Here is a 17,694-nt window from a genome sequence, read left to right as displayed (position 1 = left end):
CAAATTTGAATTCTATCAGCGTATCAGGGCTTGCCGAGTTTACAGAAAAGGTAGCCATGGATACGGCGCCCTATGGCCGCTGTTCAACAGTTCACCAGTGGCTGTCGCGAAGGGAGGATCATATAAACAAATCCAAAACCAATCATTCCAAACAGACCAAATAAACAATAAGAAATTGGTGTTAATCAAAGTGCAACTGTTCGACTTTTAAAAATAAATTCTCTGAACCCGTCCTCAGGTGAATAAAAAAATCTATAACATTTTAAAAACCACGACATTCCCCTCTTCACCCCCAAAGCGTAATCGTTTATTATTTTTGATCTTACATTTGTATCGGCATAAATCGGACGCACGTCTCATCGTCGGAAGAATTCTGCACTCTGGTGTATAGGATTTCGGCTTTCACCCCCGAGAAACCGGTAAATCCATAGTCTCGCGTGTCGAACCCCTGGAAGACGGATCGCCACGTAAGAAAATGCAAATTTTGGAAATACTGGAACTGGTCTAGTGTCCCAGTTACGGCTGGAAGCATTGGGCATCGTAGATCGGGGGATAGGGATTTAGTATTTCTCCCCGGGGCTGAGGATTGGGGTCTTGGATTTCCAGGGGTTTCTAAGGAAGTCGCTTGATCGATAGTGGATCTTTATCGCGTGTCTCGGGTATTTCTGGAGATCATTCAATCGTGCCCCACATTATTTCCTAGTTAAGTAAAGGGTAAATAGTCGACGTAATTAATGACTGAGTTATCGTTAATACCTCTGGATCTAAAAAAAAATTTTTTAATTATCTTTTGATGAGTGAAATGATAATTGAAAAAACGGAGTGAAATAATTTCGCTATTTTTAAAATTGAATGAAGTACATGTATTTTTAATATTTAAATCTGGAGTAATTGGGGATGATTCGTTCACTTACCACTCAGTTAATCAATGAAGCGTGAATCAATTCTGGTGTCACGACCTGGTTTACCTAAAATAATAACGCGTTTGATGCGTGAGTATAGTAAAAAAGATAATGATCAGTTCCTCGGTATTCAAATGACATCGACTCAGTAAATTCTTCCAATTCCCCCTGAGCTGACTGCTCACATTGTCTATAGTACACTTGAATGTTTGATTGAGGTGGTAGAATACTGGGTGGGGATTTAAATTATTCATCAGTGGACTCTAACGTCTCCTAGCATTTTCCCTGACCGCATTAACGAGGAAAATATATTTTCGAAAGAATAAGTGGAGCGGCTAATTACCCCAATTTATTTTATTATTCATTAATCACCGGATTGCAGGAAAATGGGGGGTGAAAATTCGTCAAGGGAGAAGAGTCGAGTGGCGCAGATAAGTAGTTAATGTTCAATTGATAAATGAAGATGAATCGGTACATCACGCTCAATCAATTGGGCGATGGCACCTTCGGCTCGGTTGTCCTCGGCCAGAGGGTCGACACTGGAGAAAAAGTTGCCATCAAGAGGATGAAGCGAAAATATTACTCCTGGGAAGAGGCCATGAATCTTCGAGAAGTCAAGGTACATTGAAATTCACGCACAGCTCAATTTATCGCATCATATTTCCTTATAAATCACGAAAATTTATATTATTTGTTTACTAAAGAAAATATGGAATCATGATTTCCTATAATTTCCCTCCGTTAAGGAATTAGATTTTTTTATTTATGAGCTTTTTTGGTGCAGTCCTTGAAGAAGTTGAGTCACGCGAATGTCGTGAAGCTCAAGGAGGTCATCAGAGAAAATGACGTCCTTTATTTTGTTTTCGAATATATGAAGGAAAATCTCTACCAATTAATGAAGGACAGGTGAGTCAGCAATAATTAACTCCCATTGGAAATTAATAATAATAAAATATCCGAGGGCTCTTCTTTCGGCTATTCCTAATGCCATAATTATTCCCTTGAAGAGATAAATTATTTCCTGAGCCGGTAGTGCGAAACATGGTGTACCAAATCCTCCAGGGTTTGGCATTCATGCACAAACATGGTTTCTTCCATCGAGATATGAAGCCAGAGAATCTTCTCTGCATGGGACCTGAACTAGTAAAAATCGCTGACTTCGGATTAGCGAGGGAAATCCGCTCGAGACCCCCTTACACTGATTATGTATCAACTAGATGGTAATTATCGTCAACCTCAAATAACATTGAAATAAAAATGGATTGAAGAAAGCGAATAAAAATAATTCAGGTACAGAGCACCGGAAGTGCTTCTGCACTCAACCACGTACAACAGTCCCATTGACATTTGGGCTGTTGGTTGCATAATGGCAGAGTTATACACATTCAGGCCATTATTTCCCGGGAAAAGCGAGATCGATGAGATCTTCAAGATTTGCGCAGTAATAGGAACACCTGACAAGGACGACTGGCCCGAGGGCTATCAGTTGGCTGCAGCGATGAACTTTAAATTTCCCATTTTACCTAGAACACCCTTGAAGGACCTGATTCCCAATGCCAGTCAGGAAGCCATTGTCCTGATGGAGGACATGATGGAGTGGAATCCGATTAAAAGGCCAACTGCCCAACAGGCACTCAGGTACCGCCTTCAGGGAAATCTGAAATTAACAAATCGTTATTGCTCACAAGTATTCATCGAGTGCAATTATTTATGACTCCTGATTAGGTATCCTTATTTCGAAGTGAATAATGCTACGCGGGTGGTCAGTGGGCGGAAGCTGGGGAATGCCCAGAGGGAGATGGCCATTAATAAAGTCAATTTTCCACCCCCTGGCTCCACTTTTAATCAGGATGTCAATAGAAATATCATGGAGTCCAGGGCCATGGAGAAAATTCCAGTGCCACCAGCTCTACCACTCTTGAATCATAACAGGATGAGGGACAGTCTCCAGAGTTGGGAGGATGAGGATTATGTCAATTCGTTGGGGTACGATGAATTGTTTTATCGATTTAACGATTATTGATTTTATTGGGAACAGTAGGTCGGTTGAGTCGTGAAAACATGAGAGACACATAAAAATTTTTATGACTTTCTAATGCTTTCGTTTTACGAGTGTTTCTCTCACTAGAAAAATTACATTTGAAATTCCAGTGAATTTCTCAACTGCCAATATAATTATTACTTAATGAAATTTGCAGGAATAAATTACTCTCTGACAATACGAGTGCTAAACTGTTATCAGATAGAGTTTATAAGGAAAATCGGGTGAGTTGGAACGAGGATTATGGAATTGAAAATCAAAAGCAGTTAAATCCCAGTTGGGTGACTCCAGCCTGGAACGAAGCAGTGCCCTCCAGAAATTGGAGCAACACCCAGACAATTCCGAAAAATACGAGAAAGGTTTCAGCGAAGCAGCATTACCTCAGTGTCGCTCGGTACGTCGCTGGCCAGAGCACAAACTTGTCCTCCAGGTATCGATTGTGTCATGCCTGTGTCATTACTCATCATATCCCTTAAACCCTCTAATTATTCCCTAAAACTCTTCATTCTCACCCCCATACGTAACTTAGATCCGATTCTATAATTTTTTGTGGAACTTTTTTTTTTCAATCGACAGGTAAAATAATTTCGATAAAAAATTTCGATTCTCTAGAGAATTATTCCGGTTATTTAATCTGCAGGAACGGGGAAGACGTGGGTAGAAGTAGATTGGTTTTGAATGGTCTGGGGGCCCAACCGACCCCGGAAAAATTGACAGAGCCTCCGGATTCGTACTGGGGGCAGAGAGACAGTATTGACAGTCAAACGACACTTCACTACCTCGCTAGAAATCGGTACATGGCAGAGCAGAATGGAAGAATGCCTTATCCGAGTGTTTATGGCACTCAATCAATCAGTGAGTTTTCTTCTCCATTAAAAAATTTCAATTCATTAATTTTTTCCTTGATCGTTTCCACGTGGAATAAAAAATCTGAAAGCTACCATAATTGACAGACATATTTACTCGAATTCGCCAATGGATTTAATTTTTATCTGTGCAGAAGCCTCGAACAAATCAATAATCCAGCCAAATTTATTCGGAAGTGTCTTAACTTCACGCCCAAGTGGTGGAGTCCACGGCAGGACAGACTGGGCGGCCAAGTACCTCAAATAATCCTTCCCCTGGAAGGTCCGACTGTGATAAAATAAATGAAAGCGCTGAAAAACTCCTCCAATTCCAAATCCAAAAAATCGTTAACCCAGTGTGACGAAATACTCAGGACAAGCTGAGAAAAAAAAAATGTCTGGAATTTTTTCAAATCGATACCGCAATGACACTTGAATTTCAAACGATTCGATTGGGAAAAATTAATTTCCCTCTCAGTGCAGCAATAACGAAAATATTCTTCAATTAAATGAATCATCATAGATTTATTTTATTTGTACATACCGATGGCCGCAGGCTGTCGATAAAGAATACGCATATCACGAACTTAGGACGTTATTAACAAGTACATTGTAATTATCAACATAATGCGGAAGTGCAACTCACAATGTTACATACCACTCTCTCAGAATTTTTGAGAATACTCTCGATATTATTTTAATTTCTTGCGTGTTTTTATTCTTTTATTTAATCCAATGCTTTTGATTCATCTTCATTTGTGTTATTCCATTTTTATACGTACAATAATAATTATTTACGCATTTTAAACGTGTAATTTTTATTTCAAAGATTAATAACTCGCAATAACGACTTAATTGGCAATTTATTTGTCCTCATTGAAACGTACCTCTCATATTTCGAATTTCGAAAATACATTCGTGTTTTTTTTTCTCTTTTTACCGAATCGATGAATACATTAGCCTTGTAATTATTATTGTTTTATTTATTATTAAAAAAATAATATTTCCCAGAGTTGACTAGATCTCGTTTTAATCACGACATAACTGAGGGAAATTATTTTAATTCGACGGATGATATAAATTTCTACGGAAGATACAAGTGGGAAAAATGATGAGGACATCGAGGATATTCAGTGGAAAATTTGCTCATTCAAAAAATTGCCGCTCCAAATTCTTTGAGGATATCCAAGTGATTTCCCCAAGCGATCTTATTAAAATCATTCCAAAACGATTAAAAAACTCATTTATCATTAAAACTGCTAAGATCTACATCTACTTCTCTGTTTTAATCTATCTGGAAATATTTTAAAAAGTTTAAAAAGATGGATAGTCTATTTTAGAAAAAGATTCACGCACTTTTTAAAATCGATGAAACCGTAAAAAGAACTTAGATATCCTCAACTTGGCTAATTCTAATCCAGTCAAACATTTAATTCTCGTTCAACTAATTCCTCCTCCTGACAAGATAATTCAATAGAATTCCCGTCAAGATTTTTCAATTAAATTTTTCACACGTGCCCCTCAAGCCTCCCTCGAAAATATTTGAAATAGAACCCCGAAAAATTCACGAAAACCTCAGATATGTGTGTTTTGTACTGGAAGTAATGTAAAAAAATTCCCCAACATCTGAGAGAACGAAAGACCTACGTAAAAACTACGAAAACACTTCCTAATGCTGAAGAATAGCATTGCTGATGGTGGAGGATGCATTAGCGAATACCAGAGGCATCGCTGTTGTGGAATTGAAGGCAACAGTCTCGAATAAACCGACAGTCGTGTTAGCAACGACTGAGGTTGTAAAAATAGTAGTCAATGCAGTGGTTGCAGTGCTCCTGAGGCTGGGAATTTTCGTAATTTTTTTCACAGTGGCTTGAGTGGTATTCGCAATCATTGTCACAACAGTGATAGTGGAATTCCCGATGACAGTGGCAGCTGGTGCCTTTGGGCAAAGCTGTTTGGTGGTCATGGGTGGCCCCAGGAGGGCGTCCAAAACGTAAGCGAGGAGAGATCCCAGGGTAAGACCAGTGGTATACGATAGAGTCATGATATTACCAGTGAGTTCTCTGTGCTCCTCAGGGACTTTACTCGGCGCCTGGATCATGGGAACACTTCCCACTATTCCATTGGTCAATCCCAGGAGCCAGGAGAACAGCACTGGGTATCCCTCAGCCGACAGAATGGGATTGTCTCTGGGTATTGCACACAGCAGGAACAACGGGATGAGAAAAATTCGGGCTAGGGAGAAATACAGCAGCTGACTCCTTGTCCAATCGTAGGAAATCGATGCAAGCATCTTTCCGAGGAGATCTGCACCGTTGAATGTCGCCATCAGGATGACTGGCATCCAGGACTCGAATTTGCAGGAGATTATCTCTGAGACTATACCCGGGTAGAGGCTCAGGGTTACAAAATAGGCAATACCGATGCTTCCCATGTACGGAAAAATCAGTTTTGCAACCTCCAGCCTTGCCAGGAGTCCTCCTGAAGATGTTCATATAATTCATAAATATAATTCATAAATAAAAATTTCACCCACAACTCACGTTTGATCCCCGACCAGGGCTTGCTCCCCTGTCCCCCATAAGTCCCCTTCATCACAACGACATCCTCAACCTTGTAGGTGGGCCCAGCACTTCCTGGACCATTTCCAGAAGGTGCATTGGGTTCGTAAACGGGATTGCTGAAGGAAAAGGCCGAGTACTGAACCCCACTGCCGTCAGAATTGGCTTCAGGTCCCAAGGGACTTGTCTGTAGCTTGAGAACTCCGTATTGACCTCTGGAGGGGTCCCCGATCTGGTCCAGTGGGTCCATCTTTCATGGAAATATCAAAAAGCATCACGAAATGAGGGGACATCCCCCTAGTGTCATTGGAAATTCACTTACTAGTCCGACATCCTCGGTGGGTTCCAGGGTAATTTTATTACGCTCTTGGCAGAGGTTCACGTAGAACCGCACGAATTCTGTCCTCCTCAGGACCCTGTGCAGGAGAGAGCACAGGCATATCGTCATAATCGACAGCGCGAAGAACATCGATGTATTTTCACGCTCGTCGTCCACCATCGATTTTGTTAATATTCGATTTATCGACACCCAAAAACCAGCAGCACCTTTAATTCATTTCAATTAATTTTTCATCATATTTTTTTAAATATGAGATTCATTCGAAATAATTATATTACTTTCTCCAGTCATCACGGCTTGTGTATATCTACTCGGTAGCATGGATGTGTACCCATAAAAGCTCGATTGCTGCACTGTGAGGAGAAATAATAATCAATCACTCACGTCAAGATTAAAATGGAAACCTTTCCGATAAAGTGAATCGAACGGATAAATTGGGATTACCTGTGCAGCCAACCGATACGATAGCTACAGCAACCAGATTGATAGTGTACGAGGATGTGACCCCGAAGAATTCCCACCAGATCTCCGAGATGAGGACAAAATTCAGAGTCACAACAGACACCAAATATCCGAAAGTTATTCTTGTATTGAGGGAAACAGTCTCTACCAGAATATTATTAGCGCAAACCGCGAAAAATGCCATTGTTATGTAGACAACGGACATGTCAAATACAATTGTCGTGCCGGGGTAACGAGTTTGAAAGTAGTCGACAGCACTAATGAAACTGCAATAAAAGATCATTTATAATAATTTAGGAATCTCCAAAAGCTCCTGGAGCTTTCACCGAAGTGAGAAATTCCCTCTAAAATTCCATGGATTTCTCGGATCAGATATAATTACCTGTTGTAAGGTAAAAGAAATCCCACACCGGCAAGTATAAGTGAGAGATAAATAAGTCCACAACGATCAACTGGGGGTGTGAGATGATTGAGGCCATTGTTGAACTTGAACTCGTTCATACCCCTTGCCTTCCCCAGCTGCACGTAACCCCGACTGAGGTTTTCATCCATTTTCACCGAGATTTATTAAGCTTCGCACTTATCGTCGATGAGAGAGGAGTACTCAGGGCACCATTGCCGGCTTTTTTTTTTCGCTAACTCAGTGGCAATTGGTACTGATGCCCTGTCTCGGTGCTGGAGCACCACAACTGTACCTCTTTCACCCGGTGAACAACTTTTTTACTGGATTTTTTACTCTGTCGGATCACCAGAGCTTTTCAAGTCTAGCGGTATTGATTTCTCCGCAGCTGTTCGGTAGTTTCCGGACGTGCTCGCAAGTCGACACTTGAGGGGAAGGAAATTTGACGTTTTTTGGTTTCCGTTGTGTTTCTCCACCTGTGCCAAAAGCACGTGTTTACGATTGTTGTCCTGTTTTGAGGAGACTAGCGCCTGGATGGTGATAAAATTGCGAGAAAGATAATTTAATCAATCAATTAATTTCAAAATCGACTCAAATACGCGTACCCCGCCGTCATGAACGTTTACATGAGAATGCATCCTTCGGCTTCCCGCTCATAACATTTTCCAGTCCATGCTTTTTTTACTGAAGGATTTTTTTTATTTTTACGGATTATGGAGTTGTTCGAAATCATTGTTGGCACTTACGAGCAGTTTTTGCTCGGATACAAAGTGCAGAAAGTGGAAAAGGTATTTTTTATTTTTTTATAGAGTAGATTGAAGAATTGTGAAGTTGGGTTATGTTTTGGTGCACTGTTGGATTTTTTGGAATTGATTTTAATTTTTCTGGAATTTTTTATGATCTTTTATTTATTTCGATTCAATTTAGGATCGATTTTTTTTATAATAATTCAAAAATTGGTTAGTAGGGATTTATATGTGGCTTGAAGTTTTTGTCGAAATTTCGACTGAGGATTTTTAAAATTTTTGCAGAAGTGGAAATTGGAGAGGAGTTTTGCCACACACAGCCACGTGGCTAGCATTAGAACAGTCACAGCTAAGAAACATTATTTGGCATCGGGGGGTGCTGATGACTCGATTTATTTGTACGATATGAAACAGAGGACTGAGTCGGGGAAGCTCATGCATCACGAAGGTAGATATTCTGACGAAATACTCGAAGGACTGAGACGAGAAGAATAAACTCAGGAAAACACATCCCAAATACATGATCGAATATTTTTCACTGGATTCTTTCAGGTACAGTGAATCATCTGGCATTCACCCCTGATGCGACTCATCTCCTCTCCTGTGGTGGTGATGGCAGTATCGGAATTGTTCGCTGTGGAAATTGGCAGCTGGAAAAACATTGGAAATCCCCCCACAAAGGTTCACCAGTGAACACAATTTCAGTTCACCCAACAGGTAAACTTGCTCTCTCCATAGGGGCCGATGGGGTCCTCCGGACCTGGAATTTGGTAAAAGGACGTCAAGCCTACGCCACAAATTTGATCTCACGTTTCAAATACGACGCTAAATACGTGGACAATATTCTCTGGAGTCCGGACGGCGCCAAATATCTAATCGTTTGTAATACAAGACTTGACGTTTACTCGGTAGAAACCGCAGGCATCTCCACGGAGGAGAATTTCCCCTCGAAAATCATATCCATTGATTTTCTCAATCAGGAGGATAATGAGCTCATAGCTCTCGGCCACGAGGACGGTAAATTGAGGATTTATAATATCGAGGACAAGTCCATAGTCCTCGAAACAGATGCTCACGAGGCCAGGATCAAGTGTATACAGTGCAGAGATAATTATATAGTTTCAGCGTCTAGTTCTGGAGAGATTAAATTGTGGAAATTTGTTAAAGGGGTATTGAAAAAATTGGGGAGTGCTAACTGCGATGCGAGGATAACATGTATGACGATAATATAAATTATAATCGTGAATATTTCTGAAAATCAAAATTTTGTTGTTCACGCCGGTATTTATTTCACCAAAGTATACATTTGTGCGGTGGATTCATAGAACTCCCAAGTGGGCAATTCCAGGCCCTGGAGAATTCCTGATTATTAGAGAGTGTTCCAATAACCCTGAAATGATTGGGTGCATGTGCCCCCTCGATGAGTTTCGACTTTAAAGCCCCATTTGTATAATTTCCACACCACACTTGAGCGAATCCCAGAAAGAACAGCTGATCCTGGGTGTATTCAGACAGCCCGGGCAATGCCTGTTTCCTCAGGCCCCTGGACTTGAGCCTCTGATACGCCCTGTACGCCTCCCTTATCCCTCCATTATCAGCGATATTTTCGCTCTGCGTATTGATTCCATTAATCTGAAGTAAATTAACGTATCATTAGAGACTAGATGAAAATAATAACGCACCTTGACACGTTTTGGGGAAGGCCACTTTACTCACCGTGAAATTGTTACTCAGTTCCGGCAAATGATAGTTACTGTACTGCTTGATGATACACTCGACTTTCTCGTGATAATGCCGGAGTGTCTCGTCGCTCCACCATTGACGGAGATTACCGTTCTCGTCGTATCTGCGTCCTGCAAATTATCAATTATTAAATCATCATCACTCACTCCTGAATAGAAGCTGTGTAGAATATTTTCGATGGATTAAAATTCAGTCGAGCTATTATTTTTCGTCTCACCTTGATCGTCAAATCCATGAGTGAGTTCGTGTCCCATAATCGCACCCATCGCTCCATAATTTATAGATCTACACCAGATGTATTTATTTTTATTTCAATTGATGAATCATTATTTCGATAAATTAATACTTACTCCAGGCCGTTCCCGTAAAACGGAGGGTGTAGGATACCCGCTGGAAAGGCTAGAAAAATTGTCGTTTAGTGTGATAACGAGAGAAAGTCGTCGGGATAAGGTACAATGAGTACTCACTGACAGAATTCAATATTGCACTATAAAAAGCATTGACTGTCGTTCCTGTGGATATCCACCTGTCCTTATCAGGTTTTTCCCTCAAACTGTTCAATGTTTTTTTTGCACCGACGTCTGTCAGTCTCAGGAATGTATCAAAGAGTTGTCCAGGGATGACTTCAGCCCCCTCGTAATATTTTTCCAATTTCTCATGATCGGTCACCCACTGGGGAAATCCCACGAACGGTCTCATTGCGTAGAGCTTTCTGTGGGCTCTAGCTCTAGTCCCAGCGTCCATCCACTTGAGCTCTGACACCATCTCGTCAAAAGCCGCTCGTATGTCCAGGAACATCTCCAGTGCCTTGAGAATGACATAAATGAAAACCACAAGAGTATAAGAAAAATTTATATTAATATTAATTTATATTAATTGATCAGAATGAAAACCTTTTCCTTCGCCTGGCCATTGAAATGCTTCTGGACGTAGAGATTGGTCAATGCCATTCCAAAATTTGAATTGACATTTCCGGTGCAGCCCTTCCACCTCGGAGTCTTCTCCTTCAGTCCGAAGACCTTCTGGGAGAACTGAAAGCCCAAATCCCGGAATTTTTGCAGGGTCAGGGGTGCCACGGTCGAGTAGACACTCCACCAGACGAATCGCGCTAATTATAAACATTACACGTACGATAAAATTCAGTGATGAGTAATTTAGGAAAGAAAAAGGCCCAGTTTACCAATAGTGGCTGAATTGGTAGTGCTCAACAGCCAAGGTAGCTTCTGCAGATAATCCAGATCCATAATAATAACCTTGTCCACATCAGTGTCCAAAATAACATCAGTATTCTCGAAGACGGCCTCGAGATACTCTGTCCAGTTCCACTTGAATCGAATAATCAATTTTAAAAAATCGAGTGAAAAATATGAAACAATCATCTACCAATGATTACCAAGATCCTTGAGTAGTCGGGAATGGCGATAAATAAAAAATCATAAACCATCTATTTATATTCTTGCTTACTCTCATTGCAAGTGCATCAGTCAGTGCCTGAAGGTCACTGACAGTCACGTCATGGAGCAAATGATTTGAGCTTCTCCTCTCCTCCGGCGTTGCCATTGTCTGGGAATATTGCAATAATTTACATTGAAATAATTATTTTTTTTCAACTCCCTCCGTTGATTGTATTTTACCATACGTGGCCTTTTTTTTTCTGTTACCTTCGCTATTTTTGTACTGAACTCGAGAATCTCCTCGGCAAATGCTGGACTATTTTCAGGAGTTACGCCTGCTAGTTCCACCATTTCTTTGATGTAACGCTTGTACTCCATTAGTTCTGATTTGAATCTATTGGGATCTGTGAGATAGCGTTCACTAAATCCCGGTGAGACCTGCTCCATCTGATCGAAATAAAATTTCGCTTGAACATTTATCTTGGCGATTTTATGCAGAATTATCTCCGGTGGAATTTTTTTACTGGAATTTCATGACCACGATTTATCACATCTCTTTATCCTTCAATTTCATTACGAGAAAAAAATATAAATACCGTGGAAAAAACTTGTGATATCACATCGAATAGTTACGGGAAAATTGCATAAATGTGAGTCTTACCATCATCCGATTTTGAGTCGTGTCGCGAACGTCCTCGCTTATATAAAAATTCACGAAAAGATTAAGACCCAAGTGTCTCTGGGCCACTCCCGCTATTCTTGATACATCTAGGTCAATCTCAGTGTCATTTTCCAGAGCATTCAACGATGGAGGCTCCGGTGATAAACCGACTCGAGAGAGAATCTCAAAAATCGGTTTCAGTCCTAGTTTTTCAACACTCTCTGGTGAACGAACAACTCATTAATTAATCCAGTCGCAAACGGATTCATATCGGTGCCGAATTAAATTTTATTCTAATGATTTTATTGACGATTTTTTAATTACCAATATCCATGCAAGTCCTGTAGAGAGACCTCGCCAGCTTGACAGGACGTAAATCATCGGGGAGATCGGGCTCCTCGAGGAGGACCCTGAGATTCTGCAGAAGTTCCTCCCGTAGAAGACTCAATTGGTCCCACGAGGTTTGACTCTGTGGAATCGGATGCCTTGTGATCCACCCCGAGCACGCGAATTTGTAAAAATCTTCACAAGGATCTACCGTTCTGTTCATTCCCTCGATCATTCTCGCAGCTGTCGGAAATGGCAATTATCGTTAATTATGAACTCATTGGAATCGTTTAATTTCCATATCATCGAGGTCTTTGGAAAATACTATTCCAAAAATACCTGTTCCTATGCAATTCTCGCTCTGACACATTTCCGGTTCCTCTCCCCTTGCATTAAAAATCGTCTGAAGACAGAGCGTTGCGACAAGAGCAATCACAGCTACCACTAACAAACCAACAACGATCACAAGTCGTCTCTCCTTGGACGATTTTTTTTCTCCGCACTCTCTATTAAACCTGAACCAAAAAAAAAATAAACCAAAAAGTTCAGAGTGAATTTGGAGTGCACAGATTTGGGGATTCGCACGTCCGCTGAATTTCGCGCACACCAAACGATTTCGAAGAGTGAAGTTCAGAGTGAGATATTAAAAAAAAAATGTTTCCATTTATTCATAAAGTTGGGTACAAAGTTCCCATGGCAACTCACCAACTGGAATTATCCTGCTCCATGATGCTGGAGCCCCTGTCATTACTCTCCGGATCGTTTACCTGCCAATCCAAGTGCAAATTTCCATATTAGCACGTTACATAATCCAACAATCAGACAACAATGAGTTCTGGTGCGAACTTAACAATATGATTCTCATATTTCTCGAAAATGATAAAACCACATACTTCGGATATCACACGATAACTGCGCTGCACCATAACTCGAATTAATTCACGTAGAAGCCCCAGAGAATTCGATAGGACTCTCACAATCACGCCCCACATCCGATGTTTGAAGGCCCCATCGGTTAATTAATTAAATAAATTACCCATGGCAAATGGTAGAGACGCAAAAACAGTAAGCGATTAAAAATAACTGGAGTGAGTTGAAAAATTCAGGAGCAGACGATTGTGAAAAAAATGATCAGTACAAATGATCAGTACAGATGATGATCATTACATTGAATGCCTCTGATAATGCCCAATATACTGAGCTCAATTCTCCTCATGTACAGCATCCACGTATGTACCATCACTTGACGCTAAAGTGAGGTGTTATGTGATTTACATTGGGGCCTCTAAACTCAACTACTACCTCTTCATCTCGACACTTCCTTCTTCTTCGGGGTTTAAAAATACAACGATTGACGCACATATTAATTAATTGGCATTGCGTACAGGGGCATTATGTGTGTCACTATCGTCTTATTTGCTCATCGAGAACAATCGAGTGTTCAGTCGCTCGGATAGCGACTATTCGAGACTTCTTCATGAATAGTTGGAGGTCAACGACGCGCAACGAGATAACCACACAAACACAACATTCTTCCGGACAACGGGGAAATATCATTTTATTATTTCGAAGGCACCCGTCCAATTGATAACACGTGCGCTGACACGCGTTCTACAACGCGCGATCATCCGCGGACTGAAAAATTCGAGGATAATTACGGACAATTTACGATTCCATCCAGAAGATTTTAATTCTTCAGGGAAATTTCATTTGGAGTATGTTTTTCAAATTGGTATATTAAATTTTCCAGATTTTTTTTCAACGCTTGCGAGATTCATTCAAATTAATTCTGCAGATTTGTTTTTTCTGCGGGAAATCCTCATGATTTATTCACGATTCTTTTGAGATTATGTTTTACCTTCGCGTCCACCTGCGACGACTCGTGACAGACGGAGCAGAATTATTGATGATTTATATTTTCCGACTTACCTTGTACCGCATGATGACCCCTCGGGCTGATGAATCTGTGGAGTAGATTGTGGTGGATGTATTTTTTGGGATAATCGGGAAACCAGATAACAGGAGATTACGACCTCTCGGGGAAAATGGAGAGTGGAAAATCTGGGATTGAGCTGCTTCAATGAGTTGGGGAATTGTTCAGAGGATTTTCACTTCTTGGAGATCAGCGATGCGAAAATTAATGGAGACCAGATAATCTACCCCTTTGAAAAATATATAAGACACGTTTATATATTATATATATCATAAAAAATTCCAGCAAAATCTCCGAACAGTGGATGGCTCACATGATTCCACAGTGAATCAGCGGTGTGGATCGCAAGTAATTAAGACAACAATAAACAAAAGTAATTAAAAAGGGATATGGGTGATGAGGACCGCATGTTGTTAAACCGCGCGTCAAACAGTTCATTTTTTTCCGAGTGAAATAGCCCTCAAGGCAGGGATGATGCAGTAAAATTAATGATTATTCAGCTGAAAGGGGGGAAATAATTTGCGCGAGTTAATGTGATGATTTGATCCGAAACAATGGGAGGAAAAGTGGTGTAAGTGGAACAAATAGTGAAATGACTTACACTTTCGCACTCGACTCCTCTTATTTTCCTTTTACTGATAAACGGATAATCTAGTTGGACTACTCTCTGTTTATTAGTTAATTATAATCATTTTTTATTTAGTTTGCGCGCACGTGCTGGTAGAACCAGCGATGGACCGGTTGTCAACTGTAATAAAAGTTTGTGCGGAGGAGTCGAGTCGGTCAGTGGTAATCTCTCAAAACCCCTCCTACGACTTCTCTATTCGATTCTCCTTCCCTCTCCTCCAACGCTAACTTTCTCACCCTCTTCCCCCTTTCCCCCCATATATCAACAATATTTACCAAAAATTTCCGGCGACTTAAATGGAAAATTTCCGAATTTACAATGAATTTTAACGATCTTCAAAAAATTGCAACTGAAAAAATGACAGGAAATCACATTAAAAATAATTTAATCTGTACATAGAAACAAATGTAATTATTTATTTATATTATCAATCATTGCCCATTGTATATATACAAATTGTGCACGGAATATTATAAACACGTTTTATATAAATGTACGATATGAATGACAAAATGCTAATTCCAATAAATAAATTTCACTCGTCGTGATATCGGCAGTAGGAGGTGTCTTCGATGACTTCCTGGGGTATCCACTCCTCATTAGGAGACTGATTAGCGAGAGATGCGGCATGATCCTCGACTTCTTTCATCACCCTGATGAGATTTCCACCGACAAGTTTTTTTATGTCAGTAGCGGACCACCGACGGTCGCGAGTCAATTCCGCGAGGAGAAGAGGATACCCTGAGACATCCGGGAGTTCCGTCGGAGGATTCATTATCCCGTCATAACCAGCCCCCAAACCCACGTGATTCACCCCGGCATTCTTCCTTATGTGATTTATGTGCGCTAAGAACCGGGATTCATAATTAAACTGATGTAATTTCGATCACTGGCTAGATTTCCATTGACATAACAAAATTTTCATGAAGACCTTTTTTGTGCGCCTTGATTTTTTCAACAAAAAAGATCATCAGCAAAAAATCAATATTTTTGGAAGATCCGGAGATATTCTCTGACGTGAAAAAAAAATTGAAAATTATTTTACATATTTACCTATTATATCGTACATGGAGGCCCTATCTCCGCAGCTCAGATGTGCGCTGTCAAAGCTGATCATCACCAGTCCCCCATTTACTGACTATAAAAGATATAAAAATACTGATGAAATTGTCTTTTCGTTTTAATTAATTTTCTCGCCCGTTTATATTCAATTCGAAACTCGTCTACGGTAAAAATGGATGAATGAATTTCCAATGGATTTCGCGTACCAGATTACGAAGGATGTCATCGGGAACATTGCTGGAAGAATTGCATAGTGCACGAGCCGCACTGTGGGAGAATATAACTGGTGCTTTGGTGATGGCCAGGGTATCCTTCATGGTGCGAGTAGAAACGTGAGATAAATCGATGAGCATTCCTAATCGATTGAGTTCCTTTACGATCGATTTGCCAAAGGCTGAGAGCCCATCGCTGTGAAAGTCCAGTGGGGCGTATTCATTCGGATCTTCCGCGGATGAGGAATCAGCCCTGGAAGCAGAACCCGTCATTAACCCGAAGAAACGCCTTTCTATTGATTTTCAAGCATAACGGACAATGAGAATTAATGAGACCTGTGCCATCCCAAGGAAAAATTGTCAATATTAAAATATCGGATGTGGCAAATTGTCGGGTTTAAAATTCATAACGAATAAATAAAAATAAATGAATAAAATAACGAGAGAAGGATTAAAAATTATGTAAAATACCATGGAGTGCTGCATTTATGGGTGAGTGTCATATATCTGGCGCCGAGGAGATGAAAACTCCTCAGCACAGCCATGGAAGCGCCAATGCTGTGTCCACCCTCGATACCAAACAAACTGGCGAGGACCCCGTCCTTGTGGGCATTTTTGAGCTCCTCACTGGAAGTAACGAATCTCATCCTCGCGGGGTATTTAGCGCTCAGCCTCCTTACGATATCAATCTGCTCGAGGGTGAGCTGCACAGCATCGAGGAACTGCGCCTCACAGGGAACATAAGCGGACCAGAATTGTGCACCTATATTGCCCTGGTGGAGTCGAGCGAGATCAGTCTGCCAGAGAGGTCCCAGGGTGGTATTCCTGGAGAGATCCTTGTCGAAGGGGAAATCATCGAGGTGGAGTCCCCGGTTCTGCCTCAAATTCCAGAGGAAGTCATTGTGCCCGTCGACGAGAGGTGTTTCCGAGAGGAGTCTCCTGACTACTTGAAGACGCGCCTCGAGAAGATGAGAACTGCGCAACTCCAGGGCAATGGGCAATCCCACGGCAGTGATCAAGGCGCACCCCAGAAGAAAAACACCACAAGTTACCAACCATTTTCTACATCCACTTCTTCGTTCACCACCAAGTGAATTCCTGTCGGAGGTCTTCGTCGGGGAGCCGTTGCGCTCCTTCAGATGATGCAGTGTTCCACCATTTGGCAATTTTCTCATTAATTCGGGTGATGATAGCTGGAGACATGTCTGCAACAGTTGTCAACAAAAAAAAAATCATTACCCAGTGTTTTCCTGGGTAATGGAGAATTAATTTTACCTCCAGGATGTCCACCTGCTTTCGTCGACCCGTTGGCGAGTGATAAATGGCCCCTTGTCGATTCACACCGTACAACTCGAACATTTTTATTTGAGGTGGAGAATAATATCAACGACCTGAAGGTAATCCACTTGTCTTCATGATCACCAGGTACCACGCAGG

General features: G+C 41.0%; 5 protein-coding genes across 9 annotated transcripts; 2 read left to right on the top strand and 3 right to left on the bottom strand.

Annotated features, from left to right (window-relative positions):
• Nucleotides 1–111: 111 nt before the first annotated feature.
• On the top strand, nt 112–4,076 carry LOC105271253 (serine/threonine-protein kinase ICK). Of its 3 annotated transcripts, none has more exons than XM_011312676.1 (9): nt 112–238; nt 1,285–1,521; nt 1,687–1,808; nt 1,910–2,122; nt 2,193–2,540; nt 2,628–2,888; nt 3,101–3,337; nt 3,584–3,798; nt 3,944–4,076. In XM_011312676.1, exons 2-9 carry the CDS (start codon nt 1,360–1,362, stop codon nt 4,054–4,056), a joined length of 1,671 nt encoding a protein of 556 aa, XP_011310978.1. In that variant the 5' UTR covers nt 112–238; nt 1,285–1,359; the 3' UTR covers nt 4,057–4,076. The 3 variants fall into 3 exon arrangements, with proteins under 3 accessions (XP_011310978.1, XP_011310976.1, XP_011310977.1); XM_011312674.1 differs by having other exon boundaries at nt 3,101–3,373; XM_011312675.1 differs by lacking the exon at nt 112–238 and adding an exon at nt 873–992 and having other exon boundaries at nt 3,101–3,373.
• Ent3 (equilibrative nucleoside transporter 3) lies at nt 4,076–7,958 on the bottom strand. Its single transcript, XM_011312677.1, has 6 exons — nt 7,534–7,958; nt 7,134–7,417; nt 6,968–7,042; nt 6,672–6,895; nt 6,332–6,599; nt 4,076–6,269 (listed from the first exon to the last, which is right to left on the bottom strand). Exons 1-6 carry the CDS (start codon nt 7,701–7,703, stop codon nt 5,458–5,460), a joined length of 1,833 nt encoding a protein of 610 aa, XP_011310979.1. The 5' UTR covers nt 7,704–7,958; the 3' UTR covers nt 4,076–5,457.
• A 19-nt stretch (nt 7,959–7,977) lies between these two features.
• LOC105271251 (p21-activated protein kinase-interacting protein 1-like) lies at nt 7,978–9,561 on the top strand. Its single transcript, XM_011312669.1, has 3 exons — nt 7,978–8,339; nt 8,583–8,745; nt 8,850–9,561. The coding sequence occupies exons 1-3, from the start codon at nt 8,265–8,267 to the stop codon at nt 9,527–9,529; spliced, it is 918 nt and encodes a 305-aa protein (XP_011310971.1). The 5' UTR covers nt 7,978–8,264; the 3' UTR covers nt 9,530–9,561.
• On the bottom strand, nt 9,546–15,166 carry LOC105271252 (endothelin-converting enzyme 1). 3 transcript variants are annotated; one of them, XM_011312673.1, is made up of 15 exons: nt 14,957–15,166; nt 14,352–14,584; nt 13,128–13,189; nt 12,762–12,937; nt 12,420–12,665; nt 12,096–12,316; nt 11,702–11,881; nt 11,505–11,603; nt 11,221–11,365; nt 10,934–11,148; nt 10,508–10,847; nt 10,391–10,439; nt 10,258–10,325; nt 10,014–10,150; nt 9,546–9,929 (listed from the first exon to the last, which is right to left on the bottom strand). In XM_011312673.1, the coding sequence occupies exons 2-15, from the start codon at nt 14,361–14,363 to the stop codon at nt 9,588–9,590; spliced, it is 2,292 nt and encodes a 763-aa protein (XP_011310975.1). In that variant the 5' UTR covers nt 14,364–14,584; nt 14,957–15,166; the 3' UTR covers nt 9,546–9,587. The 3 variants fall into 3 exon arrangements, with proteins under 3 accessions (XP_011310975.1, XP_011310973.1, XP_011310972.1); XM_011312671.1 differs by having other exon boundaries at nt 14,352–14,386; nt 14,957–15,165; XM_011312670.1 differs by lacking the exons at nt 14,352–14,584; nt 14,957–15,166 and adding an exon at nt 13,316–14,333.
• A 213-nt stretch (nt 15,167–15,379) lies between these two features.
• LOC105271244 (dipeptidase 1-like) lies at nt 15,380–17,641 on the bottom strand. The gene is made up of 5 exons (XM_011312657.1): nt 17,533–17,641; nt 16,729–17,462; nt 16,252–16,510; nt 16,037–16,121; nt 15,380–15,829 (listed from the first exon to the last, which is right to left on the bottom strand). The coding sequence occupies exons 1-5, from the start codon at nt 17,614–17,616 to the stop codon at nt 15,519–15,521; spliced, it is 1,473 nt and encodes a 490-aa protein (XP_011310959.1). The 5' UTR covers nt 17,617–17,641; the 3' UTR covers nt 15,380–15,518.
• Between the last annotated feature and the right edge of the window lie 53 nt (nt 17,642–17,694).

Source organism: Fopius arisanus, unplaced genomic scaffold (genome assembly GCF_000806365.1).
Source record: "Fopius arisanus strain USDA-PBARC FA_bdor unplaced genomic scaffold, ASM80636v1 scaffold00105, whole genome shotgun sequence".
In the NCBI taxonomy this organism is placed as follows: domain Eukaryota; kingdom Metazoa; phylum Arthropoda; class Insecta; order Hymenoptera; family Braconidae; genus Fopius; species Fopius arisanus.
Note: the sequence above shows the minus strand (reverse complement) of the source record. Positions and strands in the feature narration are given on the sequence as shown.